At 37.4% G+C, this 24605-nt stretch overlaps 1 protein-coding gene across 12 annotated transcripts in view; it reads left to right on the forward strand.

The window, feature by feature from the left end:
• LRRC49 (leucine rich repeat containing 49) overlaps positions 1 to 24605 on the forward strand; it is a 201467-nt gene that overhangs the window by 36029 nt on the left and 140833 nt on the right. For all 12 annotated transcript variants that reach the window (XR_012120775.1, XM_073212103.1, XM_073212105.1 and 9 more), the window contains one exon: positions 3957 to 4100. Coding sequence is in view for 11 of the 12 variants with exons in the window: in XM_073212103.1 (XP_073068204.1) it covers positions 3957 to 4100 (144 nt within the window). In the remaining variant the exon portion in view is untranslated. The remainder of the gene's footprint in view (positions 1 to 3956; positions 4101 to 24605) is intronic.

Genomic DNA, 24605 nt, shown 5'->3' on the forward strand with positions numbered 1-24605 from the left:
ATAATTATATAACTAATCCTGAAAAAAGCAACAGGAAAGAGGACTGCGCAAACTGCATACACCTGGAGAAAAGAATAAACCTCATGGAACAGGGTAATGTATCAAAGCCATGGCCAAGCAGGACCCAAGCCCTTCCCCCACCCCAGCTCACTGGTGAGAGGAAGAGAAATGGAGCAGGGAGGGAGTGGAGGCCTGGGACTGCTGAATACATAACTCCAGAGATCTTCTCTGGGAGCACAAACCTACATTTCATGGTGGTTGCATGGTACTCTCATGATTAGGAGGTTGGAAAGCTAATACAGGCAGAATACCGGGAGAGACTGAGATTCCAGCCACCTGTGGAAAGCAGGGATCCATATCCTGCTGCTCTTGGACAAAAGAAAGTCAGGCACTCTGAGAGACTTCCTAACAGCAAGAGGGCTGCTAAAGGGGCAAGGATTGCACAATATCCCTGATGAACATGGATGCAAAAATACTCAACAAAATATTAGCAAACTGAATTCAAAAATACATCAAAAAGATCATCTATCATGGTGAAGTAGGATTTATTCCAGGGATGCAAGGGTGGTACAACATTCGAAAATCCCTCAACATCATCCACCACATCAACAAAAAGAAGGACAAAAACCACACAATCATCTCCATAGATGCTGAAAAAGCATTTAACAAAATTCAACATCCATTCATGATAAAAACTCTCAACAAAATGGGTATAGAGAGCAAGTACCTCAACATAATACAGGCCATATATGACAAACCCACAGCCAACATCACACTTAACAGCAAGAAGCTGAAAGGTTTTCCTTTAATATCTGAAACAAGACAAGGATGCCCAATCTCCCCACTTCTATTCAACATAGTACTGGAGGTCCTAGCCTCCACAATCAGACAACACAGAGAAATAAAAGGCATATGGATTGTTAAGGAACAAGGTAAACTGTCCCTGTTTGCAGATGACATGATATTGTACATAAAAAAACCCTAAAGAATCCACTCCAGAGCTACTAGATCTAATATCTGAATTCCACAAAGTTGCAGGGTACAAACTTAATATACAAAAATCTGTTGCATTCCTATACACTAATAATGAGCTAGCCGAAAGAGAAATCAGGAAAACAATTCCATTCACAGTTGCATCAAAAAGAATAAAATACCTAGAAATAAACCTAACTGAAGAAGTGAAAGACCTATACCCTGAAAACTACAAGACACTCATGAGAGAAATTAAAGAAGATATCGATAAATGGAAACATGTCCCATGCTCATGGATAGAAAGAATGAATATTGTCAAATGGCCATCATGCCTAAAGCAATCTATAGATTCAATGCAATTCCTATTAAAATACGGACACTATTCTTCAGTGAACTAGAGCAAGTGGTTCTAATTCATATGGAACCACAAAAGACCCCGAATATCCAAAGAGATCCTGAGGAGGAAGAATAAGGCTGGGGGGATTATGCTTCCCAACTTCAAGCTCTACTAGAAAGCCACAGTAAACAAGACAATTTGGTACTGGCACAAGAACAGACCTATAGACTAATGGAACAGACTAGAGAGCCCTGATATAAACCCAATCATATATAGTCAATTAATATATGATAAAGGAGCCATGGACATACAATGGGGAAACAACAGCCTCTTCAACAGCTGGTGTTGGCAAAACTGGACAGCTACATGCAAGAGAATGAAACTGGATTATTCTTTAACCCCATACACAAAAGTAAACTCAAAGTGGATCTAAGAGCTGAATGTAAGTCATGAAACTGTAAAATTCTTAGAAGACAACATAGGCAAAATTCTCCTGAATATAAGCATGAGCAACTTCTTCCTGAACGCATCTTGAACAAAGGAAACAAAAGCAAAAATGAACTCATGGGACTACGCTTGTGTACGGCAAAGGACACCATCAGCAGTACAAAAAGGCATCCTACAGTGTGGAGAATATATTTGTAAATGGCATATCTGACAAGGGGTCAACATCCAAAATATATAAAGAACTCACATGCCTCAACACCCAAAAAGCAAATAACCCAATTAACAAATGGGCAGAGGATATGAAGAGACAACTTCTCCAAAGAAGTAATTCAGGTGGCTAACAGGCATATGAAAAGATGCTCCACATCACTAATCATCAGGGAAATGCAAATTAAAACCACAATGAGATATCACCTCACACCAGTAAGGATGGCCAGCATCGAAAAGACTAAGAACAACAAATGCTGATGAAGATGCAGAGAAAGGGGAACCCTCCTACACTGCTGGTGGGAATGTAAGCTAGTTCAACCATTGTGGAAAGCAATATGGAGGTTCCTTAAAAAACTAAAAATAGAAATACCATTTAACCCGGGAATCACATTCCTTGGCATTTACCCAAAGAATATAACTTCTCAGATTCAAAAAGACATACGCACCCCTATGCTTATCGCAGCACTATTTACAATAGCCAAGGTACGCAAGCAATGTAAGTGTCCATCAGTAGATGAATGGATAAGGAAGAGGTGGTTCATATACACAATGGAATACTACTCAGCCATAAGGAACAAATCCTACCATTTGCAACAAGATGGATGGAGCTGGAGGGTATTTGCTCTGTGAAATAATCCAGTTGGAGAAAGACAAGTGCCAAATGATTTACCTCATTTGTGGAGTATAGCAATGAAGCAAAACTGAAGGAACAAAATAGCAGCAAACTCACAGACTCCAAGAAGGGACTAGTGGTTACCAAAGGGGAGGGGTATGGGAGGCAGGTGGGGAGGGAGGGAGAAGGGGATTGAGGGGTATTATGTTTAGTACACATGGTGTGGGGGATCACGGGGAGAACAGTGTAGCACAGAGAAGGCAAGCAGTGAATCTGTGGCATCTTGCTGCACTGATGGACAGTGACTGCAATGGGGAATGGGTGGGGACTTGATAACATGGGTAAATGTAATAACCACATTGTTTTTTCATGTGAAACCTTCATAAGAGTGTATATCAGTAATACCTTAATAAAAAAAATATCATGAAGGCAATACAGATGAGAAAGTTAATGTCTAGTGATTGTGCAACTTACTTTTTTTCAGTTTTGAGAAGAAAAGTGTTATTTGTATGATTCATTGATGTTTAAGTACGTTACATTGAAAGGTCTCCACAAGGACCCCTGCTCTGTGTCATGCAGCAACTCATCCCTTTGTACTATGCTTGCTGTGTTGTGATGGGGCTTAAAATAATGTTGAGCTCTCATCACCTCGTGGGATAGCTTTTACTTACCCTTACCTTACTGTGCAATTCAAACTCCTCTGCTCCAGTTCCAGTGCTGGTGTGTATGTGCCGAGTCCATGCTCCAAGTCCTCTTATTCTAAACACGTAGTGTCCATCATGTTGCACCCTGACTAAACATTACCTGTCTCCTCTCTGAAGCACTTAAACTAATACATTACATCTGTCCTCACTCTCCACTGGCCGTCCTAGTTCCTTGTGTTTTTTCAAGACTCTTGATGGCTTTCAGGATCCTGCAGTGTAAATGGAATGAACAAGGGGAACTTGCTATACTTCTTTTCCTTGCCTTTACGCTCAGACGATGGTCTGGCTTGGGCAGATCATTGTGAGCTTATGCCTTGGGTTCGAACTAAGTTTCTAGTTGCCAGGTAGTATGTGTATTTCTTGTTACCTTTATGGGACCTGGCATAGTGTTGGACACTTGGAGATGTTCCAAATGATGGACTTGTTGATTATTTGATAAAAATTACTTCAAATATTTACCATGGTCAAATTATAGAATATCTTCCTTCAGTTAATTTTCACAAGTTAAATGACTTCATATTATCTACAGCAGAAGGAAATTGGAAATAGATTTTTACATGTCTTCTTGTAAACTTGTCACTGAGTCCAATGACTATATGTTTTAGTTTTAGGTATTTTTATAACATATCTGAGATTTATGCCTGCTCATCATCCATTCCTCATTTTTTAACAGATTACCAAGATTGAAAATGTCAATCATTTGTGTGATTTGAGAGTTTTAAATCTTGCCAGGAACCTTTTAAGTCACGTTGATAATCTAAATGGGCTGGATTCCCTGACTGAACTTAATCTGCGACACAATCAAATCACTGTTGTGGTGAGTATTAAAATGGAATTGATATGTGATTTCTGGCTTTACTTTTAAGGAAATGACATTAATGTCATGATATTGCTTTTTGCAAAGTAAGAATCTAAGGTCAATTAGTTTTTTCTGAATTTAAATTATTGATATGATTATTAAACTTTGTAATATTTTGTTTGGAAAATGTTAATGTTTTAAAAGGTAAATATGAAATTCAAAACAGAATAGAAGTGTTCTCAGTAAATGAGTCAGCAGTGTAAATGAATATTGAATCATTTCCTGTTTTGTGATGGGTATAGAATTAATAAGAAAGAAAGTTATTGGTGACTGAAAGTTGCTGAACTGTTGCACTAAGAGGGAAAAAGCACAGACACAGAAGAGGTTGAGGACTGTGAGGATACTCATGAATATCACATCCTTTGCAGCTGTTAGAGACAGTTTCCTGTAGTGGAAGGAGCATTGCCTACGGCAAAAGAGGCCTAGTTCTGGTCTCCGTTTCATCTCTCATTAGCTGTGTGACCTTGGGCAATCACCTTAACTCTGTAAACCTCAGTTTACTTTCCTCTAAATTGAGAGCTTTGGGCTAGATTATCTCTAGGGTCCTTTTGACTTGTTGACTCTAAAAAAAGACATAATAAAGATGGTAGAGAACTGGCCTGTGAGAAGGAGGGAAAGAGTTAACATACCATTGTGGGGCAAAACTATAGAAAGGCGATTCTGGAACTCTGAAGATAAATGTCATTAGATTTATAGTTTTACTTAAGTTCAGCAACTAAATAACAGCTTAATACTCAGGTATTTTGTACTGTGCATATGGGAAAAGCACTAGAAATATGGCTTTCAGGTGTATAATATTGTAAAGGTCAAGAACACTTCTAATGATTTATAAAAACATTTGTTATTTTAACAACTTTCCTTTGTTTACATGTAATAAAAAAAACTACCTCGATTCTCTCTGGTTATCATTTGAGCACTTTTAAAGACACAATCTAACTCTTAAATTTTCAAGACATTGAGTTTCTTAGAAAATAATTAAGTGTACTTAAGTGGTACACTTGAGAAGGCTGGGGGACAGATGATATTTTATCTCTAGACCTCATTGTACAGATTGGCTAATTTTGAAGTTTCCCCAAAAAATCTGAGCCAGGTAATGCTCATATTTTCTAGGAGATTGGGACAGTTTCAGAACCTTCTCCAAAACATGGATTTATTACAGAACCTTTTAAATTCTGTCAGATCCTACCAAGATTGGATTTAAATATTGGAAATGGCTTGTTTATTTTAAAAGACATCCAGATGGAGTTGATCTGTTGGATTGCTGAGTCTCTAGGAACTGCTCAGGTTGGCCATAACCTGTCCTCAGGACATTGGATGTGGCACAAATCCAAAAAGGTCTGGTGGAGTGGGGTACAGAAATCTATGGGCCCTAGTGTATTCCTGTCCAGGTTCTGTCTTTCATTTGGAACGTGCATAATACATATCCAGGAAATTGCTCACTGAATTTCTCATTGAATATTATGTGTAATAATTACTCTTATAGCTTAGGTAGCAGTAAACATTTTATGGAAAAGGAAGTTCTATTAATTTCTGAAAGTTAAAAGATTTAATAAGTATTATGTATATTATATCATGATATATTAGAATCATGCATATTAATTTATAAGAAATCATGAGTATATATGTAAGGATAAACAAGAAACTTTATCTCCAACTCTTGTCTGTTTCTTTTTCAAAGCATCTTTTTCCCAAAAGAGACTTGAATCTGAGGACTCATTTTTTTCATTATCTCTTCTTTTCTCCAGGGTCACTTATAACACTTAACTCTTTTTTTTTTTTTTTTTAATTTCATGGTTTAGATTTTCCTCAATGGCTGGTAATCCTTAAATGAAGGACCATGTTAAGCAGTGGCTGGGCCTCCTGTGTAGCTGCATAGGTCTTTGTAACTGTGAGATATTTCCCTAGAATGATCACTGGATTTGTGTAAGTCATTGAATCCCACACAGTGGCAGACTTCCCTTTAGAGAGAGTCGAAGGGAAAAGGCGGGCTCACTCTGTAGTTGCTAAAATAAGAGAAAGACTACTTTTGGGGATAGAAGGACTTTAGCATCTTTTGTGCCAAGTGAAACTGGCTTCCCTTTTCCCCTGCGGCTCTTCTGTAGCAGTTATTGTCCCTCTCCGTAGGTCAAACGCCCACGCTCTCCATCCTTTCTTGACAGACACTCCATGTTGTTTAGGGAACAGATGCGGAGGCCTCAGCTGAGGGTCTCTGCACATGGCTGTGCATGTGCATGGCTGGGGTGGGAGGCCGCTGCGGCGGTTTGTTGCTGTTCAGGGAATGACTGTGAACAGACGGACCTTTAACTGCCCATCTGCTTGAGAAGCTACAGTCCGCCACCGTCCTCACCTGCTTCTTGGATGCACTGACTGAGCGCAGAGTAGGACGGCATTCTGTCAGCAAGAATCGCTGTGTTTACAGTGTGGTATCTCTCGCTTGAGAGAGACGAGCTACAGTTTTCTCCATTCAGGGTTCTCACCTATAAGATCCCATCTTCTTTCCAGCATTTTGAAATTCGTCTGAAATGTTGACCTGTTAATGATAACCCTTTTGTTTTTATGACTTCCATGGATATAGTCATTGTGTGTATTTTTTTTCTTCACTCATTGAATGTTGGACAGGAGATGAAACAAACAACTGTGCCCCCTCTTCCATCTTTTCCAAAAACTTACTCTCTGATGTTTTTGATGTAGAAAAGTTATTGGGTTTTTTTCTTAGAAATTTTATAAATTTCAATCCAAATGTCTTTCTGGTTTACATGATATATATGTGTTTTTCTTTGAAAAACATATATAAAAATATATTTTTTCCTTTGAAAAAGTATGAAACATTTCGGGCAGTCCCCCAAAATAGGAAATAATATTACCAACATTTGTATATCCAACAATCCACTTTATAAATAAAAGCCTTTCAAGCATAGTTGAGGCATACTGTGTAAGCCTCCCCCGCCACATTCTCTTCTTCTTCTGCAGAGGTAACCACAATTCTGAATTTGGTGTTTATTCCCATGCATGTCTGTGTCCTTTTCCCGTATATGTGTGTATCCCTAAACAATGTGAAGCTTTTGTTTTGCACGTTTTCAGATGTTCTGTAAGTGGTATCATCAAACTGTACATAGCTTCTGTAAGGTGACCTTATTAACATTATGCTTTGAGATTTATCTATGTTGGTACCTGTAGCTCTGTTTCAAAACTTTTCACTATTATATATATTCCATTGAATGATTGTAATTAAATAATCATTCTATTTATGGACAGTAATGTTATTTCCATTTTTTTAATTATTAAGTGTCTTTTTGTACATGTCTTTTTGAGCATGTGTGTAACAACTCTAGGACAGTGACTTTCACACATTTTTAGCCATTATCTATGATAATAAATTTACATTAAAACCCAGTATTAAATACATATTTATAAGGGCACACTATAAATAATGGAAACAAAACATTTCGTTTAACTGTACCTACCTTTATTGCAATCCATTCTGGTATGTCCTGTTCTGTTCTGTTGTATCTTATTAAAAAAATACTGGTCTCAAAAGAAAAAGGTTGGTCTCAACCTATTTAATTGATTCCTTGATCAGTGAAAAGTTGGTTGTAACCTTTATTTGAAAAAACGATGCTGAGTGGTGAATACTTGTGAGAAGCACTGCAGAGTGCCAGCATTATGCACATCATTTCACCTTATCAGCTATACATAAGCTTTCCACAAGGGGAATGTAACGTTACATTTCTATCAGTATTACCTGAGAGTTCCTTTAACTCCACATCTTTGTTGCCACTTGGTATCATGAGACCTTTAAATTTTTGCTAATACTGTAACTCTAAGATTGTATTGCATTGAAATTTTAATTATAATTTCCACTGAGGTTGAATGCCTTTTATCTTTTCTTTTTTAGATATTGAGATTGCCTCTTCCGTGAGTAGTAGTATCCTTTGCCTATTGTAATAACAGGCTTTTCCCCCCCTTTTTATCTGTAGTGTTTCTTCTGTATTTGCTGTCTTTTGAGGAACAGAATTAAAAATCATCAATAGTTTTATTTTCCTCTTTTTTGTTTGAAAAATCCTCTCTTATAGGATGAGGATATAAAGGTATTTTTCTGTATTGTCTACCAAAAGTTTCAAAGTTGTTCTTCACATGTAGCTCTCTCATCTATTAGACATTGATTTCTGCCTGTGGTGTGAAATTGAAATCCAATTTTGTTTGTTTTTTTTCCTCGTGTGGTTTACCAGCTGTTCCACTGTTTATTGAGAGTGAATTCTTTCTCTCTTCTTCCTTCTTCCCTTGGTAGTGTCTCCCTCTAGCAAATTAAACACCCACTTATGTAACAGATATCTGCAAACATATCTATGATATAACATTTTAGTACACTTATCTTCTCTTGATCATTCTCTCCTTCTCCCTTACTCTTTATATCATATTGCATTGTCTTTGGTGCTATTATAGTCAGTAAACTGTCTATTATCATTTTTTTGTAGGTGGTCTCTTTCTTAGGTTTCATTTTGAAGTACTGCAGATTGACTATGGTGTATATGGATGTGGAGCTACCATATTTTATCAGCTTGAGCCACACATATCTCTATTTTTTTCTGAAACATTTAAGAGTAAGTTGCAGACATGATTCTCCTTTATCTCTACATACTTCAGTGTGTATTTCCTAAAACAAGGACTTCTCTTATATATCCACATTAGAATTATCAAAAGCAGGAAATTAACATTGATATTGCTATTATCTAATCTGTAGATCCTATTCAGATTTTCCCGTTTGTCTCAATAATGTCCTTTATAGCAAAAGAAAATCTAAAATCATGCATTGCATTCACTTGTTATGTCTCTCTAGTCTTCTTTAATCAAAAAGAGTGCCTGAATTTTTCTTCATCTTTCATGACATTGCCATTTTTGAAGACTATTAGTTTACTATTTTGTAGAATGCGTCTCAATTTAGGCTTGTCTAATGACATTTCCTCATGATTAAATTTAGGTTATATACTTTTGGCAGGAAATCAACAGAAGTGATGCTGAGTTCTACTCAGTGAGTCATATTAAGTATTCTTTAGCTTTAAACCTTTTTTGTATAAAGAATGTACAATTCCATTTTTTGCTTACAATCTGAGAATCTGTCTTCTAACCTGACACTTCATTCTGTTAAACTAATTGTAACTACTGATATATTCATATTTATTAGTTTGATGTTATTTCATGCTTTTCCTATGATTTTTTTTTTCTTGTGTCTTACTTTGGGTTGATGGAGTTTTCTCTATTCTTTTTTTTTATACTTCTTTATTAAGGTATGATTGATATACATTCTTATGAAGGCCTCACATGAGAAAACAATGTGGTTACTACGTTTGCCCATATTATCAAGTCCCCACCCATACCCCAATGCAGTCACTGTCCATCAGTGCAGCAAGATGCCAGAGATCCACTATGTCCCTCCTCTGTGATACATTGTTCTCCCCATGATCCCCATACCACGTGTACCAAACATAATACCCCTCAGTACCCTTCTCCCTCCCTCCCCCACAGACCCCTCCCCTTTGGTAACCAGTAGTTTATTCTTGGAGTCTCTGAATCTGCTGCCATTTTATTCCTTCAGTTTTGCTTCATTGTTATACTCCACAAATGAGGAAAATCATTTGGCATTTGTCTTTCTCTGCCTGGCCTTATTTCACTGACCATAATGTCCTCCAGCTCCATCCATGTGGTTGCAAATGGTAGGATTTGTTTCTTTCTTATGGCTGAATAGTATTCCATTGTATATATGTACCACATCTTCTTTATCCATTCATCTACTGATGGACACTTAGGTTGCTTCCATATCTTGGCTATTGTAAAAAGTGCTGCAATAAACATACAGGTGCATAAGACTTTTTGAATCTGAGAAGTTGTATTCTTTGGGTATATTCCAAGGAGTGGGATTCCCAGGTCAAATGGTATTTTCTATTTTGAGTTTTTTGAGGAACCTCCATATTGCTTTCCACAGTGGTTGAACTAGCTTACATACCCACCAGCCAGCAGTGTAGGAGGGTTCCCCTTTCTTTGCATCCTCGCCAGCATTTGTTGTTCTTAGTCTTTTCGATGCTGGCCATCCTAACTGGTGTGAGGTGATATCTCATTGTGGTTTTAATTTGCATTTCCCTGATGATTAGTGATGTGGAGCATCTTTTCATGTGTCTGTTGGCCATCTGAATTTCTTCTTGGGAGAACTGTCTCTTCATATCCTCTGCCCATTTGTTAATAGGGTATTTGCTCTTTTGGGTGTTGAGGTGTATAAGTTCTTTATATATTTTGGATGTTAACCCCTTGTTGGATATGTCATTTACAAATATGTTTTCCCATACTGTAGGGTGCCTTTTTGTTTTGTTGATGATGTCCTTTGTCGTACAAAACCTTTTTAGTTTGATGTAGTCCCATGAGTTCATTTTTGCTTTTGTTTCCCTTTCTCGAGGAGATGCATCAGGAAGAAGTTGCTCATGCTTATATTCAGGAGATGTTTGCCTCTGTTGTCTTCTAAGACTTTTATGGTTTCATGACTTACATTCAAGTCTGTAATCCATTTCAAGTTTACTTTTGTGTATGGGGTTAAACAGTAATCCAGTTTCATTCTCTTGCATGCAGCTGTCCAGTTTTGCCAGCACCAGTTGTTGAAGAGGCTGTCATTTCCACATTGTATGTCCATGGCTCCTTTATCGTATATTAATTGACCATATATGCTTGGGTTTATATCAGGGCTCTCTAGTCTGTTCCACTGGTCTGTGGGTCTGTTCTTGTGCCAGTACCAAATTGTCTTGATTGCTGTGGCTTTGTAGTAGAGCTTGAAGTTGGGGAGCATAATCCCCCCAGCTTTATTCTTCCTTCTCAGGATTGCTTTGGCTATTCGAGGTCTTTTGTGGTTCCATATGAATTTTAGGACTATTTTCTCTAGTTTGTTGAAGAATTCTGTTGCATTTTGATAGGAATAGCATTGAATCTATAGGTTGCTTTAGGCAGGATGGCCATTTTGACAATGTCAATTCTTCCTATCCATGAGCATGGGATGTGTTTGCATTTATAGGTATCTTCTTTAATTTCTCTCATGAGTGTCTTGTAGTTTTCAGAGTATAGGTCTTTCACTTCCTTGGTTATGTTTATTCCTAGGTATTTTATTCTTTTTGATGCATTTGTGAATGGAATTGTTTTCCTGTTTTCTCTCTCTGCTAGTTCATTGTTAGTGGATAGGAAAGCCATAGATTTCTGTGTATTAATTTTGTATCCTGCAACTTTGATGAAATCAGATATTACATCTAGTAGTTTTGAAGTGGAGTCTTTAGGGTTCTTTATGTACAATATCCTGTAATCTGTAAACGGGGTCAGTTTAACTTCTTCCTTGCCAATCTGGATGCTTTCTATTTCTTTGTGTTGTCTGATTGCAGTGGCCAGGACCTCCAGAACTATGTTGAATAGAAGTAGGGACAGTGGACCTCCTTGTCTTGTTCCTGATCTTAAAGGAAAAGCTTTCAGCTTCTCGCTGTTAAGAATAATGTTGGCTGTGGGTTATCATATATGGCCTTTATTATGTTGAGGTACTTGCCCTCTATACCCATTTTGTTGAGAGTTTTTATCATGAATGGATGTTGAATTTTGTCGAATGCTTTTTCAGCATCTATGGAGATGATTATGTGGTTTTTGTCCTTTTTATTGATGTGGTGCATGATGTTAATGGATTTTCGAATGTTGTACCATCCTTGCATCCCTGGCATAAATCCTACTTGATCAGGATGGATGATCTTTTTGATGTATTTTTTAATTAGGTTTGCTAATATTTTGTTGAGTATTTTTGCATCTATGTTCATCAAGATATTGGTCTGTAATTTTCTTTTTTTGTGGTCTTTTTGCCTGGTTTTGGTATTAGAGTGATGCTGGCCTCATAGAATGAGTTTGGATGTGTTCCCTCCTCTTCTATTTTTTGGGAAACTTTAAGGAGGATGGGTATTAGGTCTTCACTAAATGTTTGACAAAATTCAGTGGTGAAGCCATCTGGTCCAGGAGTTTTGTTCTTATGTAGTTTTTTGATTACCAGTTCAATTTCATTGCTGGTAAGTGGTCTGTTCAGATTCTCTGTTTCTTCTGTGGTCAGTCTTGGAAGGTTGTATTTTTCTAGAAAGCTGTCCATTTCTTCTAGGTTATCCAGTTTGTTAGCATAGAATTCTTCATAGTATTCTCTAATAATTCTTTGTATTTCTGTGGTGTCCGTAGTGATTTTTCCTTTCTCATTTCTGATTCTGTTTATGTGTGTAGACTCTCTTTTTTTCTTGGTAAGTCTGGCTAGGGGTTTATCTATTTTGATAATTTTCTCAAAGAACCATCTCTTGCTTTCATTGATCCTTTCTATTGTTTTATTCTTCTCAATTCTATTTATTTCTGCTCTATTCTTTATTATGTCCCTCTTTCTACTAACTTTGGGCCTCAGTTGCTGTTCTTTTTCTAGTTTCATTAATTGTGAGTTTAGTCTGCTTATATGGGATTGTTCTTCTTTCCTGAGGTAGGCCTGTATTGCAATATACTTTCCTCTTAGCACAGCCTTGGCTGCGTCCCACAGATTTTGCAGTGTTGAGTTACTGTTGTCATTTGTCTCCATATATTTCTTGTTCTCTGTTTTATTTGGTCATTGATCCATTGGTTATTTAGGAACATGTGAAGCCTCCATGCGTCTGTGGGATTTTTCATTTTGTTTGCCTAATTTATTTCTAGTTTCATACTTTTGTGGTCTGAGAAACTGGTTGGTACAATTTCAATCTTTTTGAATTTACTGAGGCTCTTTTTGTGGCCTAGTATATCATCTACTCTTGAAAATGTTCCATGTGCACTTGAGAAGAATGTGTATTCTGTTGCTTTTGGCTGTAGAGTTCTGTAGATGTCTGTTAGGTCCATCTGTTCTAGAGTGTTGTTCAGTGCCTCTGTCTCCTTACTTATCTTCTGTCTAGTTGATCTGTCCTTCAGAGTGAGTGGAGTGTTGAAGTCTCCTAGAATGAATGCATTGCATTCTATTTCCCCTTTTAATTCTGTTAGTATTCATTTCCCATATGTGGGTGCTCCTGTGTTGGGTGTATAGATATTTATAATGGTTATATCTTCTTGTTGGATTGACCCCTTTATCATTATGTAATGTCCTTCTTTGTCTCTTGTGACTTTCTGTGTTTTGAAGTCTATTTTGTCTGATACAAGTACTGCAACTCCTGCTTTTTTCTCTCTGTTACTTGCATGAAATATCTTTTTCCATCCCTTCACTTATAGTCTGTGTATGTCTTTGTGTTTAAAGTGAGTGTCTTGTAGGCAGTACAAAGATGGGTCTTGTTTTTTTACCCATTCAGTGACTCTGTTTCTTTTGATTGATAATTTCAGTCCATTTACATTTAGGGTGATTATCAATAGGTATATACTTATTGCCTTTGCAGGCTTTAGATTCTTGGTTACCAAAGATTCAAGGTTAATTTCCTTACTATCTAAGAGTCTAACTTAACTCAGTATGGTGTTCCAAACACAATCTGAAAGTTCTTTCCTTTTTCTCCTCCTTTTCCTTCCTCCTCCATTCTTTATATATTAGGCATCATATTCTGTGCTCTTTGTCTGTCCCTTGATTGACTTTGCAGATAGTTGATTTGATTTTGCATTTGCTTAATAATTAGATGTTCTACTTTCTTTAATGTGGTTTTATTACCTCTGGTGACAGCTATTAAACCTTAGGAGCACTTCTGTTTATAGCAGACCCTCCAAAGTAGACTGTAGAGATGGCTTGTGGGAGGTAAATTCTCTCAGGTTTTGCTTATCTGGAAATTGTTTAATCCCTCCTTAAATTTAAATGATAATCTTGCCAGATAAAGTAATATTGGTTCCAGGGCCTTCTGCTTCATTGCATAAAATACATCATGCCACTCCCTTCTGGCCTGCAAGGTTTCTGCTGAGAAGTCTGATGTTAGCTTGATGGGCTTTCCTTTGTATGTGATCTTATTTCTCTCTCTCTGGCTGCTTTTAACAGTCTGTCCTTATCCTTGATCTTTGCCAATTTCATTACTATTTGTCTTGGTGTTGTCTTCCTTGGATCCCTTGTGTTGGGAGATCTGTGGGTCTCCATGGCCTGAGAGACTATCTCCTTCCCCAGATTGGGGAAGTTTTCAACAATTACCTCCTCAAAGACACTATTCATGAGTGTTGAGATAGAAGGCTTCTCTTTCTCTTCTCCTTCTGGTATCCCTATAATGAAAATATTGTTCCATTTGGATTAGTCACACTGTTCTCTCTATATTCTTTCATTATTAGAGATCCTTTTTTCTCTCTGTGCTTCAGCTTCTTTGCATTCCTCTTTGGTTTCTATTTCATTTATCGTCTCCTCCACTATATCCAACCTGCTTTTAATACCCTCCATTGTGCTCTTCAATGATTGGATCTGTGACCTGAATTCATTCCTGAGTTCTTGGATATCTTTCTGTACCTCCATTAGCATGTTGATGATTTTTATTTTGAACTCCCTTTCAGGAAGAGTCATAAGGTCCATGTCATTTAAATCTTTCTCCGGAGTTATATTAATTTTACTCTGGACCAGGTTCCTTTGGTGTTTCATATTTGTATATGGCACCCTCCAGTGTCTAGAAGCTCTACTCTGGAGCTGCTCAGCCCCTGAAGCAATGTCGGGGGTCACAGGAGAGCGGTATTGGTGCATGGGTGGAAGAAAGAGCTGTTTCCTTCTTTCTGGCTGCAATGCCTGTCTCCACTGCCTGAACCAGTTGTCCGAGCACACACATATAAGCTTTTGTCCTAGAGCAGCCAGATATGGATCCCTGCTTTCCACAAGCACCTGGAATCTCAGTCTCTCCAGGAATACTGCCTGCATTAACTTTCCAACCCTGTAATCATGCAAGTATCATGAAAGCACCATGAAATGTAGGTTTGTGCTCCCAGAGCAGATCTCTGAAGCTAGGTATTCAGCAGTCCCAGGCCTTCCACTCCCTCCCTGTTCCATTTCTCTTCCTCCTGCTGGTGAGCTTGTGTGGGGGAAGGGCTTGGGTTCTGCCTGGCCACAGTTTTGGTATGTTACCCCGTTCCGTGAGGTCTGCTGTTTTCTCCAGGTGTATGCAGTCTGGCACAGTCTCTTTCCTGCAGCTCTCTCAGGATTAGTTGCAGCAACTGTATTTTCGAATTGTATGCAGTTTTAGGAGGAAGCCTCCGTCTCTCACGCTGCCATCTTTAGCCCTCCCTGTATTCTTTTTTACTTTAATGGTCACTCTTAACATTTTAAAATACACACTTGACTTTTAGAGTTAATGCATATCCCTACCCTCTTCTCAAATAAGGAACTGAGAATAATCTAATCAAGCAACCCCCTCTCATTTTACATGTATTTGTCACCTAGTTATTTTCTTTTTATCTCTTCACTCCCAAAATTAGATATTTTAATTGCTGTTGTTTTCAGCCAGTGCTTGTTTGTATTTACCACTCCTCTCAAGATATAAAGTAGAAAAAGTTCCTTTAATATGACACTCATGGTAGGAAGCTGTCTAAGTGTTTGTCTGATAAATGTATTTATTTTGCTTTCATTCATAGGTGATGGTTTGACTTTTGACAATTATTTTTCTCCTAGATGTTTGAAGCTCATATTCTACTGTCCTTGGGCTCTATCATTGTCATTAAACTGTGTATTATCATTTTTTAAATAGATCATCTTTTTCTTTAGTTGCTTTTAAGGTAATAAGCAGTCTTTCAAACTATGATGTATATAGATGTGGAGGTACCATATTTCATCAATTTGAGACATGCATTTTTCCATATTTCAAGAATCTGAAATCCAGATATGTCTCCTGATATACAGCATGTTAAAATCATTATTGGAAAAGGTATCACAATTTCTTTGCCTATGTATATATGATAACCATATTTTGGCAAAGCTTTTGTTATTGAGATAGATTTAGTGAGACTGCTTATCAAATGCTAAGCAATGCAACTGAATGCAGTAGAAATTGAGAAAACTCCTTGGAATAGATGAAAGAAATCTCAAAGCAACACGAAGGTGTGTGTGTATAGGTGATGCTGGTGTCTTAGTCCGTTTGGGCTACTATAACAAAATACCATAGCCTGGATATTCAAGATGGTGGCGTGAGAGTTGAGACAGAGAACTCCTCCCAAAACCACTTATAATATGAAAATACAGTTAATACAACTAATTGTAAAAGAACAACAGGAAAGAAGGCTGCACCAGACCTCAAACACCTGGAAAACAGAGCAGGCCTCACGAAACACAGTAACATACCAAAGCAGTGACTCGGTGGGATCCAAGACCTTTTCCCCCAAATCCTCCCAGCTCACCGGCAGGAGGAAGAGAAACTGAGCAGGGAGTGGGTGGAAGCCTAAAACTGCTCAACCCCATCCCTGGAGACCTGCTTTGGAAGCACAGATCTACATTGTATGTTGCTCTGGAGATTGGTGGGGTTGGAAAGCCAAGACTGGTGGAATACTTGGAGAGACTGAGATCCAGCAGTTTGTGGAGGAAAGGGATCCACAGTTGGCCACCCTGAAACAAAGGAAGGGTGGGCTGTCTGAGAGGCTTCTTAGCAGCAAGAGGGCTGTAGAAAGGATGGGGTCTGCACGGAGCTTGCTGTGAGGGCGAAGGGATAGGTTGACAGGGTTGTCTGCGTGCACTCTGCCCAACAGGTTGGGAAGCTTCAGGTGCTCCATCCCTCTGGCTAGTTGCTCAGCTTCAAGGCCCCCCAGTATGATACACAGCCTGCTGTGCCTTCCTCCTGGCCTGCCGGCACCGGCACACAAACCTGCAGTCCCTGCCCTGGTGTCAGCCCAGCCAGAGGGAGGCCCCACCTACCACAGCTACAGATGCTAAGTGCAGAGGCTTACACCTGTGTGCTCAGCCCACTGGTTCTGAAAGTGGAGACAGGTACTGCAGTCGGGAGGCAGGCAACAGCTCTTTCCACCCCCCAGGCACCAGCACTGCTCCCCTGCAACCCCCAACATAACTCCAGGGGCTGAGCAGCTCCAGAGACTAGAGCTTCTGGACACTAGAGGGCGCCAAATACAAATATGAAACATCAAAGGAACCTGATTCAAACAAAAATCTCAGAAACACTAGAAAGGGCCAAATGAAACTGAACTCACCAATATTCCTGAAAGAGAGTTCAAAATAAAAATAAACATGCTCATGGAGGTACAGAAAAATATTCAAGAACTCAGGTACAATTTTAGGACAGAGATTCCATCATTAAGAAATTCCATATCTGAAATGAAACATAAAATGGAGGGATTTAGAAGCAGATTAGATGTAGGAGAAGAGATGGTAAATGCAATAGAAATAAGAGAAGAGGAATACAAAGAAGCTGAGGCACAGAGAGAAAAAAGGATCTCTAAGAATGAAAGAATATTGAGAGAACTGTGTGACCAATCCAAATGAAACAATATTTGCATTATAGGGGTACAGGAAGAAGAAGAGGGAGGAAAAGGGATAGAAAGTGTCTTTGAGGAAGTAATTTCTGTAAACTTCTCCAATCTGGGGAAGGAGATAGTCTTTTAGGTCATGGAGGTCGACAATATGCCAACACAAGGGACCCAAGGAAAATAACACCAAGACATATAATAATAAAATGGCAAAGATCAAGGATAAGGACAGACTTTTCAAAGCAGCAAGAGAGAGAAAAAAGATCACATACCAAGGAAAGCCCATCAGGTTATCATCAGACTTCTCAACAGAAACCTTACAGGCCAGAAAGGAGTGGCAAGACATATTCAATGCAATTAAGCAGAAGGGCCTCGAACTAAGAATACTCTACCCAGAAAGATTATCATTTAAATGAAGTAGGTGTTAAACAATTTTCAGATAAGCAAGAACTGAGAGAATTTACCTCCCACAAACTGTCTCTACAGTACATTTTGGAGGGACTGCTATAGACAGAAGTATTCCTGAGGCTAAATAGCTGTCACCAGGGGAAATAAAACAACAGCAGAGAAAGTAGAACAATTAATTACTAAGCAGATGCAAAATCAATTGAACTATTGCCAAAGTCAAGAAAGGGATAGACAAAGACTACAGAATATGATACCTAATATATAAAGAATAGAAGAGGAAGAAAAAGAAGGAAAAAAAAGAATCTTCAGGTTGTGTTTATAATAGCATGCTGAGTTAAATTAGACTGTTAGATAGTAAGGGAATTACCCTTGAACCTTTGGTAACCACAAATCTAAACCCTGCAATGGCAATAAGTACATACTTACCGATAATCACACTAAATGTAGATGGTCTGAATGCACCAAGAAAAAGATGTTGAGTCACTGAATGGATAAAAAACAAGACCTGTCTATAGGCTGCCTACAAGAGACTCACTTCAAACAAAAAGACATACACAGACTTAAAGTAAAGGGATGGAAAAAGATATTTCATGTAACTAATAGGGAGAAAAAAGCAAGAGTTGCAGTACTTGTATCAGACAAAATAGACTTCAAAATGAACAAAGTAACAAGACACAAAGAAGGACATTACATAATGATAAAGGGGTCAACCACCAAGAGGATATAACCATTATAAATATCTATGCACCCAACACCAAATTTGAGAAACAAATACTAACAGAATTAAAGGGGGAAATAGAATACAATGCATTTATTTTAGGAGACTTCAACACACTACTCACTCCAAAGCACAGATCAACCAGACAGAAAATAAGTAAGGAGACAGAGGCACTGAATAATGTATTAGAACATAAGGACCTAATGGACATCTACAGAACACTCCATCCAAAAGCAACAAAATACACATTCTTCTCAAGTGCACATGGAACATTTTCAAGAATAGATCATATACTAGGCCACAAAAAGAGCCTCAGTAAATCCAGAAAGATTGAATTTGTACCAATCAGCTTTTCAGAAAACAAAGGTATGAATCTAGAAATAAATTACACAAAGAAAATGAAAAAGCCCACAAACACACGAAGCTTAATAACATGCTCCTAAATAATCAATGGATCAATGACCAAATAAAAACAGAGATCAAGCAATATATGGAGACAAATGACAACAATCATTCATCACTGCAAGCTCTGTGGGATGCAGTGAAGGCTGTGCTAATAGGGAACTATATTGCAGTACAGGCCTACCTAAGGAAAGAAGAACAATCCCATATGAACTGTCAAAACTCATGATTAACAAAACTAAAAAAAGAAGAACAAATGAGGCCCATAGTCAGTAGAAGGAGGGACATAATAAAGATTAGAGCAGAAATAAATAAAATTGAGAAGAATAATACAATAGAAAAATCAATGAAAGTAGGAGCTGGTACTTCAAGAAAATAAACAAAATAGATAAATGCCAAGCCAGACTTATCAAGAAAAAAAGAGTCTATACACATAAACAGAAACAGAAATAAAAAAGGAAAAATCACTACTGACAACACAGCAATACAAAGAACTATGAAGGAATACTATGAAAAATTCTATGCTAACAAACTGGATAACCTAGAAGAAATGGATAACTTTGTAGAAAAATACAACATTCCAAGGATGACCAAGGAAGAAACAGAAAATCTGAATAGACCAATTATCAGCAAGGAAATTGAATCAGTAATCAAAACACTACCAGAGAACAAAACTCCTTTACCAGATGTTTTCACTGCTAAATTTTATCAAACATTTAGTGAAGACCCAATACCCATCCTCCTGAAAGTTTTCCAGAAAGTAGAACAGGGAATACTCCCAAACTCAGTCTACAAGGCCAGCATCACTCCAATACCAAAACCAGCAAAGACACCACAAAAAAAGAAAATGACAGACCAATATCCTTGATGAACATAGATGCAAAAATACTCTGCGAAATATTAGCAAACCGAATTCAAAAATATATCAAAAAGATCATCCATTTTGTTCAAGTAGGATTTATTCTAGGGATGCAAGGATGGTACAACATTAAAAAATACATCAGCATCATCCACCACATCAACAAAAAGAAGGACAAAAACCACATAATCATCTCCAAAAATGCTGAAAAAGCATTCTAAAAAATTCAACATCCATTCGTGATAAAAACTCTCAACAAAATGTGTATGGAGAGCAAGGACCTCAACATAATACAGGCCATATATGACAAACCCACAGCCAACATTATACTTAACAGCAAGAAGCTGAAAGCATTTCCCCAAGTCTGGGACAAGACAAGGATGTCCACTCTTCACACTTTTATTCAACATAGTTCTGGAGGTCCTAGCCACGGCAGTCAGACAACACAAAGAAATAAAAGGCATCCAGATAGGCAAGGAAGAAGTCAAACTATCTGTTTGCAGATGACATGATATTGTACATAAAAAACCCTAAAGAATCCACTCCAAAACTACTAGATATGGTATCTGAATTCAGCAAATTTTCAGGATACAAAATTCATAAACAGAATTCTGTTCCATTCCTATACACTAACAATAAACTAGCAGAAGGAGAAATTAGGAAAACAATTCCATTTACAGTTGCATCAAAAAGAATAAAATACCTAGGAATAAATCTAAGCAAAGAAGTGAAAGACCTATACCCTGAAAACTACAAGACAGTCATGACAGAAATTAAAGAAGATACCAATGAATGGAAATACATCCTGTGGCCATGGATATTATCAAAATGACCTTCCTGCCTAAAGCAATCTACAGAGTCAACTCAATCCATATCAAAATACCAACAGCATTCTTCAACGAACCAGAGCAAATAGTTCTGAAATTCATATGAAACCACAAAAGACCCCAAATAGCCAAAGCAATCATGAGAAGGAAGAATAAAGTGTGGGGGGATTATGCTCCCTGACTTCAAGCTCTACTACAAAGCCACAGTAATCAAGACAATTTGGTACTGGCACAAGAATGTACCCATAGACCAATGGAACAGACTAGAGAGCCCAGATATAAACCCAAGCATATATGATCAGTTAATATATGATAAAACAACCATGGATATATAATGGGGAAATGACAGTCTCTTCAACAACTGGTGTTGGCAAAACTGAACAACTATTTGCAAGAGAATGAAATTGGATTATTGTCTAACCCCATATACAAAAGTAAACTCAAAATGGATCAAAGACTTGAATGTAAGTCATGAAACCATAAAACTCTTAGAAGAAAACATTGACAAAAGTCTCTTGAATAGAAACATGAGCAACTTTTTCCTGAATGCGTCTCCTTGGGCAAGGGAAATAGAAGCAAAAATGAACAAATAGGACTACATCATGCTAAAAAGCTTCTGTACAGCAAAGGGTACCATCAGCAGCACAAAAAGGCATCCTACATTTTGGGAGAATATATTTGTAAATAACATATCCAACAAGGGGTTAACATCCAAAATATATAAAGAACTCACATGCCTCAACACCCAAAAAGCTGATAACCCTATTAAGAAATAGGTGAATGATATGAACAGACAGCTCTCCAAAGAAGAAATTCAGATATCCTACAGGCATATGAAAAGATGCTCCACATCGCTAATCATCAGAGAAATGCAAATTACAACCACAATGAGGTATCACCTCACACTAGTTAGGATGGCCACCATCCAAAAGACAAACAACAGCAAATATTGGTGAGGATGTCGAGAAAGTGGAACGCTCCTACACTGCTGGTGGGACTGTGGACTGGTTTGACCATTGTGGAAAGCAGTATGGAGTTTCCTCCAAAAACTAAAAATACAAACACCATTTAACCCAGGAATTCCACTCCTAGGAATTCACCCTAAAAATGCAGGAGCCCAGCTTAAAAAAGACTTATGCACCCCTATGTTTATTGCAGCACTATTTACAATAGCCAAGGAATGGAAGCAACCTAAGTGTCCATCAGTAGATGAGTGGATAAAGAAGATGTGGTACATATATACACTGGAGTATTTTTCAGCCATAAGAAGAAAACAAATCCTACCATTTGCAACAACATGGATGGAGCTAGAGGGTATTATGCTCAGTGAAATAAGCCAGGCAGAGAAAGGCAAGTACCAAATGATTTCACTCATATATGAAGCATAAAAACAAAAAACTGAAGGAACAAAACAGCAGCAGACTCACAGAACCCAAAAATGGTCTAACAGTTGCCAAAGGGAAAGGGACTGGGGAGGGTGCATGGGAAGAGGGAGAAGGGGAATAAGGGGCATTATGAATAGCAGACATAACGTGGGGCCTGGGAGCATGGGGAAGGCAGTATACCACAAAGAAGACAAGTAGTGACTTTATAGCCTCTTCCTACACTGATGGACATTGAGTGTAATGGGCTATGTGGTGGGGACATGATAATTGGTGGAATCTAGTAAACACAATGTTGCCCATGTGATTTTATATTAATGATACCAAAATAAAAAAGAATTATAGCCATCCCAGAAAAAAAAATCATAACCTAGATAGTTTATAAACGCTAGAATTTTATTTCTCAGAGTCTGCTCCAGGAGCTGCAAGATCAAGGTGACAGTATGGTTGTATTCTGGTAAGAGTTCCCTTCCTGGTCCATAGCTGGTGCCTTATCAGTCGGTCCTCATATGGTAGAGGAGGCTAGAGGTCTCTGCAGGATCTCTTTTATAAGTCACTCATCCCGTTCATTAGGGCTCCACCTTATGACTTAAGCACCACCCGAGAGTTCTACCTCCTGATGCCATCATCTTTGGGAGTTAGGATTTCAACATATGGATTTTGGGGAAATACCGACATTCAGACTATAGTACTGGTGTTTCTTTACCTTTACAATGTAAAAATATACAGAATGAATGTCAGTAGCTTGGAATAAAATCCTGCACACTTTTAGCAATACACCGTTGCCAGTATACTTGATGGCACAGAAGACAATATTGTGTTAAAAGCATGGAAATTATTAGTTAATATAAGTGATTCAGAAGTTGAACTCTTTAATTGTCAAGATTTTTCCTTTATACCTTACTGAGGTATAGATTGCAGCAAAAATGCATGTCTTAGCTCTACAGTTCAATGATTTTTTATATGTATACTTTGATTTGACCACAACCTAGATAAGATAGAAAGTTCCCTAGTCCCTTTCTAGTCAATGCCTTTCTCTGCTCTAGAGGTTATCTGACTTCTATCCCCATGAATTATTTTTGCCTGTTTCTGAACTTTTTATAAAGTATATATATAAAATGCACGTACTCTTTGTGTACAACATCATGTTTTGATATTCGATCCATTTTGTGTGTATCAGGTTTTTTTTAATTGTTGAATTATACTCATTGTCTAAATATAATGCAATTTTCTTTTTCCTTCTTCTGTTCACTGACATCTTGGTTAATTCCAATTTTTGGCACGTACAGATAAAGCTGCTATGACAAATCTTGTAGTCTTTTATTTATGTATTTACTTTGGTGAACATATACACATTTCTTTTAGGCAAATACATAGGACTGTCAGTACTAAGCTGTAAGTAAGTGGACTTCTAAATTTTTTAGAAACTTTCAGTTTTACAAAATGATCCTACCATTTTACACTTCCACCACCAATAAATGAGATTTCTAATTCTCACATCTTTACCAATGTTTGACATAGACTATCTACAATTTAGTGATTATGTGAATCTCATAGTGGTTTAAATTGCAATCCCTTGATTAATGATGTTGAGATTCTTTTTAAGTACTTATTGTCCATTCTGACATATCCTTTTGTGAAGTGTCAGTTCAATTCTTTTGCCCATTTAAAAATATTGAGTTGTTTATCTTTTTATTGTGGAGTTGTAGTATACCTTATTGTAGATTCAGGCCTTTTTTTTATATATGTGTTGAGTTTATTTTCTGCATGGCTTGCCTTTTTACTTAAAAATGTTTTTGATATGTAGAAACTTTAAACTTTAGCGAAGTTGAGTTTATAATTTGTTTTCTTTTATCATTAGTGCCTTTTTTGTCCTGTTCAAGAAGTCTTTGCCTATCCCAGTATCACAAAAAGGTTCTCCTCTCTTTTCTTCCAGAAGGTTTGTAGTTTTACCTCTCACTTTAGGTCTATGATCCATCTTTAATTAAATTTTGGTACAGTGTGTCATTCATGGTTCATTTTTCCCATATAGGGGTATCTATTTTCTACACAGTTTTTATTGAAAAGACCTTGCTTTTCCCATTGAATCAAATTGGTGTCTTTGTTGAAAGTGAGGTAAAATTAAATGAGTCTTTTTCTGAACCTTCTGTTCTGTTTCATCTATTTTGCCAAAAATACACTAACTACTGTAACTTTATAGTAATTAGACATATTTTGGGAGGTCATTCAGTGAATTCATTTTGCTTAATTTTTATGTATGCATAAGAATGATGTTTGCTTAAAAATATGGTTAAATAAATCTAAAAGCAATGAGATAAGAATTCTAAGTGATAGACTATTGGTTCATCATAAGTTTATTTTCACCAAGTGTTACATAAATAACTGTAAGATGATACCTTAGATTTGATTAAATATGGTAATTTTATTAGCACACCTAATATTTGTGTTTCCTAAATC

The sequence above is a fragment of the Manis javanica genome, chromosome 8 (assembly GCF_040802235.1).
Source record: "Manis javanica isolate MJ-LG chromosome 8, MJ_LKY, whole genome shotgun sequence".
In the NCBI taxonomy this organism is placed as follows: domain Eukaryota; kingdom Metazoa; phylum Chordata; class Mammalia; order Pholidota; family Manidae; genus Manis; species Manis javanica.